The sequence below is a fragment of the Aquarana catesbeiana genome, linkage group LG02, assembly GCF_042186555.1.
Source record: "Aquarana catesbeiana isolate 2022-GZ linkage group LG02, ASM4218655v1, whole genome shotgun sequence".
Lineage (NCBI taxonomy): Eukaryota > Metazoa > Chordata > Amphibia > Anura > Ranidae > Aquarana > Aquarana catesbeiana.
The window spans coordinates 667,128,766-667,137,518 of record NC_133325.1 but is presented as its reverse complement, the minus strand read 5'-3'; the positions used below and the strand labels follow the sequence as shown (position 1 = coordinate 667,137,518).

At 37.9% G+C, this 8,753-nt stretch overlaps 1 protein-coding gene across 1 annotated transcript in view; it reads right to left on the bottom strand.

Annotated features, from left to right (window-relative positions):
• Positions 1 to 1,555: 1,555 nt before the first annotated feature.
• Positions 1,556 to 8,753, bottom strand: part of SLC43A2 (solute carrier family 43 member 2) — a 104,721-nt gene continuing 97,523 nt past the window's right edge. The window contains exons 13-14 of the mRNA XM_073616635.1: positions 7,669 to 7,792; positions 1,556 to 4,390 (exon numbers count right to left, since the gene is read on the bottom strand). Of these exons, the coding sequence (XP_073472736.1) occupies positions 4,229 to 4,390; positions 7,669 to 7,792 (286 nt within the window). The 3' untranslated portion in view covers positions 1,556 to 4,228. The remainder of the gene's footprint in view (positions 4,391 to 7,668; positions 7,793 to 8,753) is intronic.

The window sequence follows — 8,753 nt, the reverse complement described above, 5'->3', positions numbered from 1 at the left end:
TGAGTAAAAATTCCTAAAAAATCCAGCAATCAAAATAGTGTAAAATTATAAAAAATTAGTGACACCAAATTTGTAAAAAAATTCACATAAAAAATCCACATAAAAATAAATATATAGGGATGTATTCAGAAGGTTCAATTATACAGGTGTAGAATCCTGATTGGTATAGAGCTTTTGATCACTAGCAAAGCTGTTTAAAAACACTTGCTTAATCAAGGTGCTCATTGACCTTCATAGTAACAATGTGCTTTTTGCTTCTATTCACAACCAATGTGAGAATCATAAACAGGCAGATAAGAGAAAAAAACAATCATTGTGCAATAGTTAGGATACCAAGGTACACAGGCAAACTTCAATCCACTCACGTGTGCCTTATAATGATAAGGCATATGCAGGTTTTACTATAGCAGTCAGCCGCCTTAGACAGGAGCAGATTCAGTGCAGTACACTGTGTGATACTGCTGATCTGCACAGAGCGTCCTTGGCTCCTCCCACGCGTTACATCACAGTCACGTGCACTGAATCTGCTCCTGTCTAAGGCGGCTGACTGCTATAGTAAAACCTGCATATGCCTTATCATTATAAGGCACACGTGAGTGGATTGAAGTTTGCCTGTGTACCTTGGTATCCTAACTATTGCACAATGATTGTTTTTTTCTCTTATCTGCCTGTTTATGATTCTCACATTGGTTGTGAATAGAAGCAAAAAGCACATTGTTACTATGAAGGTCAATGAGCACCTTGATTAAGCAAGTGTTTTTAAACAGCTTTGCTAGTGATCAAAAGCTCTATACCAATCAGGATTCTACACCTGTATAATTGAACCTTCTGAATACATCCCTATATATTTATTTTTATGTGGATTTTTTATGTGAATTTTTTTACACATTTGGTGTCACTAATTTTTTATAATTTTACACTATTTTAATTGCTGGATTTTTTAGGAATTTTTACTCACCGCTGGATTTATTTGACTATTTATATTTATTCTTATATATTCATTTTCATGCACATTGTGAAGCGCTTCAAATATCATTATTTAATAGTAATACTGTGCTACTCTGGGGAGGTGATCAGGATTTTTTTAAACACTAATTTTGCTCATAACAGTGAATTTTACTGTTATAAGCAACCATTTTTTCTGAATGAAAACTGTTCATTCAGTGTTTACAGTTGTGATTAGCTGTGATTGGCCACAGCTAATCATATGGCACAGATGGGCTGTGATTTACCCTGTCTGTACCATGTGATCACTGTGACCAATCACAGAGATCAACACAACGAATGGCATGAATCAATTTATTGTGTACAATTGTACACAGCAGATGACAGATCATCCGTGGGGGCGCACGTGAGGCACGATCCTGGGAGGACGTCATATGACATCCACCCAGGAAACAGGGCTCCCGCACGGCCGTCATTTTACAATAGGCTGGGCGAGAAGCAGTTAAATGGACTATTCATTTTTATCTTGTTATTTTTGGCTGGAGTTCTGCTTTAATGAACACAAAGTAATAATCACACAAAAACATCTTGCCATATATACCAAAAACAGTTGTCTATAAAAAGGGTTTATTTTATTTTCTTGAATATGCTTTTAATAGTAACAACAAGCACTGTATATAGAATGTACAGGCACAATAAATACCTACTCGTGAGAGCTTACAATCTTTTTTGCACCTGAGGCACTGAGAAATACAGTGATTTGCTCAAGGTTGCGCAGTTTTGGCTCTGGGAATGCACAAAAACTGTGTCCCAGTCTTTCTTCCCGGAGGCCAGCTCAAAGACAAACACACGGGGAAAGAATTGCTGTATTGCTTTTGTGCTCTGTTTTCCCCTTGTTGTCACATGAGAACCCTGCTTGTAGTCCAGAAACAAATATGTTTCCCTGTAATACCATGCTATCAAGCTGAAAAGAAGAAACTTTTTTTTGTTACTCTTGTACAAGCAAAATTTTGATATCCCAACAGAATAATATTAAAAATGTGCCCAGTGCCTACCAACAGAGGATGCAGTGCTCTTCCTGTCCTGTTACTGCAGCTTTCTATTCTCAGCTTATCACTTTTCTTACAGCTAGAGACATGGCTGAGGCACTCGCTGATTTAGGTTCATACTGCATCCACTCTTAGCAGAGATATGGGCTTTTTTTTAATAATAAGGCAACACAAAGAGCAATGGTAATGTAAAAAGTACTGTAACTCATAGCGACACAAGTTCAGTTTATAGTGTAGAAAGATGTTGAGTAGTCACTATGGGTTTCAGCACTTACACATTGCTCTTTCCTTATTAAAAGGACTAGACGCACGTCTACATGGTTCTTTCTTATTTATGATAACCCGGAGTGTAAAAATACTGCATAATAATTCCAATCACCCTAGGAAGAAAACAAGTTTGAAAAAATAGTTGAATCTCTGCTTTTGCCATTGGAATAATACACCTACTTCCCAGAGAGACTGGAATACTTCAGAATCGCCTCAACTGATGAAAGGACATTTTAGCAGCTCGTGGTTTTAGGTTCATCTGAGGACTGATGTAGATGAATCTGTTTTTTTTTTTTTTTTTTTTTTATCCACAGAGGGAATACCATTATAATCTATTTTCTTTTAACTGAGCAATCAACAGTAACATTTAACGGTCTACGCGATGTACTCAGTAATATTAAAACTTGAATATTAGAATGAACGGACAGATAAATGAATGATCTTACACTGGGGAGCAATGGAGTGAGGTAAAGGTTAATCTCGTACATATACTAAATTCTTATTTATTGGATTATTTGCTGCGAAAAGCAGAATAATAATAGTAAAAAAACCTAACTAATATACTAAAATGTGATGAGACAAAGAACAAAATGATCAAAAGATCACAGAAGATAAGAAATGTTGATAAAACCACAATCTAGGAAAAGGAAAAATGTAGAACATGATAAATGAAGACAAGGTAAAAAACACACTGGATTCTTGCTTCATTGCACTCGATTGATCGCCAAGACACCCAGCAGATTTTCGACAAAGATTCTCTCTAGCTCCACCAAACAGAAAGCAATCACAAACAATTTATGTCTGAATACAAAAATACTTAATCATATCATGCAAGGAACATAGAACAGCATATTCATATTAGTCAGTTATAAAACAAACAAAAAAAAAAGAAAAAGAGGAGAAAACAAAATTGAAATGGATACACAGGTATTGCTTGGAACAAACACTAGGAATCCCTGGTACTCTCATGGGTGCTGCACTGCAGCTCAATGATTAAGAGGCAGAATATCATGCGAGATGGAGTGCAGCATCCTTTTCAGTGCCACAGATGGACAATTCCTGGTGTATAAATGTAAGAATCAACCAGATCTAAGGATAGTATGGCACAACATATATTCATCACAAGAGTGGTTGATTCTCATCACCCATATTAATATAGAGGATGGATGTGTAATCCCTTTAAACGCATATATTTGCCTTTCTCTACTGATACTAAATGTGGAAAGCAGCAAGGTTCATTAGTGCAGTAAGAGTTCAATAAATGAGCACACATCCTCCTATGCTGTTAGCATCTTGTTTCACCATAGAACTGGACGCTTCTCCTTGTGGTAAAACTTCTTGTTTAGGAAAAGCTGTGGTAATATGTTTTCAAGGTGGTCATGTGCTCTTTTTGGCGATTGCAAGATTCAGTTCTGGCTAAATAATCTCAAGAAGACCTCTCTATTTCTGAGAGGCAACAATGATGACACAAACAGGCATCGCCGCTGGCACAAGAGTCGTTGTCAGAACAAGTGGTCATGCTAATCAGAAGTAATCACGACAAGAATCCAATTCCTGCTACTTCTGAGCTGAGCACCTAAGAATATGAATCCACATAACAGGTTACAGGCTCCAGCTTTATGGCAAGGTAGTCCAGCACGTCTCATGTCACCAAGAGTTACTGCTGACTAGATATGACCCTTCATTAAAATCCAGTCAACAAAATGGGCAGAAGTTTGTCTTGTACTTCACAGGATTTGGTAAAGCATAGACTTTTGTTTGTACAAAGAAAGGGTAGATTTTTCCTGGCCCAGAGACTGTGCCTCCTTCCATTTATTCTTCAAGAGAAAACTGGTTTACTGATGACATGCTGAAGGTTGAAATATCTTCTAAAATGGTGACTTGTTATGCTGGAGTGAAAATGTTCCCAGAGATTTATGAATAGGAACATTGTATGGGTGCAGGGCAGGCCATGTTTCTGGCATTGCTTACACAAACGCTTCATGATCAGGAGTGCCATTTATTTTCTGGTACAGTTTGGAGTCTTCAATTTTTTGCTTCCTTTGCTGTTTCAGGCTCCGCTTAAAGAAAATGAGGTAGAGTGGCAGGCAGAACCCAAGCATGCTTGTTGCCAACAATCCGACATTGACCTGTCATTGCAGAAAGATAGAGATAAGTACAAGGAATGCATACACAGTAGGTTACAATACAACATATACAACTCACTGCACTACTGTATATGTTTCTTATTTTATTAGGATCGCAATAATACACAGCAGTAAAGTACACACAGTGACAGAGGCCAACAGACTCCCACACTCTTATGCCCCGTACACACGGTCGGATTTTCCGACGGAAAATGTTAGATGGGAGCTTGTTGTAGGAAATTCCGTCCATGTGTAAGCTCCATTGGACATTTTCCATCGGAATTTCCGTCACACAAAATTTGAGATCTGGATCTCAAATTTTCCGACAAAATCCGTTGTAAATTCCGATCGTGTGTACACAATTCCGACGGACAAAGTTCCACGCATGCTAGGAATCAAGCAGAAGAGCCACACTGGCTATTGAACTTCATTTTTCTCGGCTCGTCGTACGTGTTGTACGTCACCGCGTTCTTGACGTTCGGAATTTCCGACAAGATTTGTGTGACTGTGTGTATGCAAGACAAGTTTGAGTCAACATCCGTCGAAAAAATCCATGGATTTTGTTTTCGGAATGTCCGATCGTGTGTACGGGGCATTAGGCCTTATGCACAACGTACATTTTAAACGCTGCTGTTAGGGGCATGTGGCGGTTTTTATTTCTGACTCTAAAGGACCCTGCATGTTAGCTTATGTATCAAGCATATTTTTTTCCAAAACGCTGCTGCCATGAGGAAAGGCATCTAGGAGAGTTGGCCAAATGCCCTGTGAGCAGGGCTTAAATCCTCAACAAAGTACATAAACAGTGGCAAATACAAATACCTTTGTATCAATAAATATAAAGTATAAATATTGTTCACACAATGATTTATCAATTATTTTAGGATTAATAAGATATTATTTGAGAATGTTAAAGCCCAATTTATCTCCAATTTCTATAGGCTAGGCAAAGTTTTGACACATGATAAGTTTATTATTTCAAAAGCCTTAATTTTTATGGTAATTATTAGAGCTTCAGCACCATTGCAAGCTCCCGTTTCTTGGCAGCACAGTGTAGATAAGGACCGCTACACTCTTTGTGAGAGTGGTGGTCTGTCTATAGCTACTATTACTACTGTTGCTGCTAAGTGTGATCGTGCTACTGCAGAACAAAAAAAAAAAACTTTTTATTTTAAATTCATTTTTTATGCATCTTCATTCTAATGCCCCGTACACACGGTCGTATTTTCCGACGGAAAATGTGTGATAGGACCTTGTTGTCGGAAATTCCGACCGTGTGTAGGCTCCATAACACATTTTCCATCGGATTTTCCGACACACAAAGTTTGAGAGCTTGCTATAAAATTTTCCAACAACAAAATCCGTTGTCGGAATTTCCGATCGTGTGTACACAAATCCGACGCACAAAGTGCTATGCATGCTCAGAATAAATAAAGAGATGAAAGCTATTGGCTACTGCCCCATTTATAGTCCCGATGTACGTGTTTTACGTCACCGCGTTCAGAACAATCGGATTTTCCGACAACTTTGTGTGACCGTGTGTATGCAAGACAAGTTTGAGCCAACATCCGTTGGAAAAAATCCTAGGATTTTGTTGTCAGAATGTCCGATCAATGTCCGACCGTGTGTACGGGGCATAACTGTGCTGTAAAAGCTGAAGGTACAGTTGGCAAGCTGGAAACCAAAAATTGTTGAGCTGTACCTTTAAATATAATTTTAGTTTTAAGTGAATAAATATAAATCATGTGCAATCACCAAAAAAGCAAAATAAATCAAAAGTCCACTATAATTCATGAAAAATAACCAAGTGTGAATCCCCTTGTGAGTTCCACCACCACTAATAACATCAGCCACCTACAGGAAGAAAAGATGTCTGCAACGCTCAACTGACCCCTTTAAGACATCTCCTACAACAAAATGCGTCAGTTGGAGCCTGTGCTGACATCATCACATCTGTAAGACATAGCGATGTTTGAATGTTTTGCTGTGTCTGTTCATGCCTTTAAATGTGAGTACCTTTCTATAATTAAATAAAATAACCTCGGTTTTTACACTATGGAGCATTTTGTGTCTGTTTTATATCTGAACAATGTTCTATGCTGTTCAGATTGATGGTCATATCTGGACCCTATTGGCTATCCTGGTGGCTCCTAGTCGCTATACACAATTATTGGAGAGGCTCTCTGGTATCCATGAGTGGTGCAGACCTCTTATAAAGTGTGTCTTTTCTTCTGGTAAGTGGCTGATGTTATTAGTGGTGGTGTAACTCACAAGGGGATTCATAGAATATTACAAGTGTCACTTGATTTATAGTAAACTTTAAATGAAATTATTTTTTGCACATGATTTATATTGATTCACTTGAATATAATTTTATAGCATAACAACTTTTGGTTTCCATGTATTATATTTGGTTTCCATTTATTATACATTTGAACATGATATATGGCGCAAGATGTGGGTGTATTTTACACATAAATCTTACCCTAGGGTTAGATTACTCATTAAGAATGGAGGATAAAAAAAGAGGCAACAAAAACAAAACAGTAATAAAGCTAAACTTAATATACTTGAAAAAAAGTATTCAGCAAAATAAAACTACATGTACACAGGGTCGTTTATAGTCGTTTCTAGGCAGTTGAGTTTAGAAGCATTTTTTGGAAAGCAAAAAAGTGCGTTCAGGACGGATGTTCAGAGGCATTTGAAATGCCAAACGCCTGTAACAGCTTGCAAACGCGTGTAAACGCAGTAACTCGTGTTTAGACGTGTTTTGTTTACAGGCGTTTTTAATTTTTGACTATTTGAAAAAAAAAAAGAGAGCTTCTAAACGAAATCACAGCTCAACACAGCAAAACAAACTTTTTTACTTTGGTTACTATCTGTCATGTTAAATCGTTCAGGAGAGGATGTAAAACATCACGTGTACAACAAGCCTAAAGATTCCCTCACTTTGGAAGGATTTCCGCTAACTTACTATTTGGCTATGGGACAAGATGTGAAAGGAAATCTCCCTAATGGGACACCGATAGTTCTACTTTAAGATTGAATATTACAATATTCTAAATGCCATTCCATCAAAAGTAATTAAAATTACTCTAGGAATACCATAAAAGAGACCTCTTTACTGATGTACCTTTTCACTTAACATCAGTTTTTTTCATTATATCCACACAACAGCTCTTGTAATATAAAATGTTTCATACACTAGTGGAATTAATCAATCACATGTACAAATCTAAAAAAATGTATACACTATATTAGAATTCTTACTAACTAGTCCTTACCCAGAGTGGATCTCCATTCAAAGGTCCCATCATAGCCAAGAACAGAGGTTGTTGAAGGAGTGCAAACAGAGCGCTAATGAGAGATTGCAAGCCAGTCAAACTACCGAAATGTGATGATGGGTATCTGAAAAAAGAAAAGACTGTTAAACTTCTGATAAAAATAATATTTATTCTATTGCCAAAGGTTATTGTCAACTGACTGGATATTGGTTCAGGTCCACATCCCTAATACATAGTGTGCAAAAATGTTCCTCAAAAGTGGGACTTTAATGGACCATGAAAAAAGACTCTAAGACACTCCTGGCTGTGACTGTTAAGCTGGCCATACACTCTTTGGATTGCTCTCATTCAGGCTTGTTTGGCTGAATAAAAAGAATCCCATCCATTCCCCAACCGAACTATGCAGCATGGATAGAGGAATGTCAACTGACAGCTATTGTATTCAGAAGCTGCTGCTGAATTCCAGAACAGTGCTTGCATCTGATTGGATGCAAACGCTATTTGGCTGAGAATTTTTGGAACAGCTTAGAAAAAAGTAAATTCAAAAATGTTTGTTTGTTGAACAGTCGGTGCCAACAGGGCCCCCTAAAGCTCAAATTTTGGACCAAAATTCAAACTGTGTATGACCTGCTTTAGTCTTATGCGGTTTAGTGATGTGACTACACTACTGCTTGTTGGATAGGAATCGGTGGATCAGTGCTTTGTGAACCCCTCCTCTTGGTTCTTGAATATTACACCTCCAGGCATCAAGGAGGCAGTTCTGACATGAGTTATCAAACCCTGCTCCTCTTCTAAGATGGCCACCTTCACACAGAAACACAGTGAAAAAAACAAAGCAAGATAAGTCACAATTTGGAAAAGATCAGCTACAGGGAGCCAACAAAGCTGCCACAGTGGCTCCCGGGTTCTTCTGTTACTCCGGGAAGCCCAGAACCACAGTAAAATGCCCAAATATTTTGTAGGGGAGATCAAGGAATATCTGTCCCCGATCTCCTCTGCAATGAATGAACTGGGAAGTGATGGGTATTATGTGACTTTCAAGGTTCAGAGCTGTCATTCCACAACTACTGTAGGGTTTTCATTGT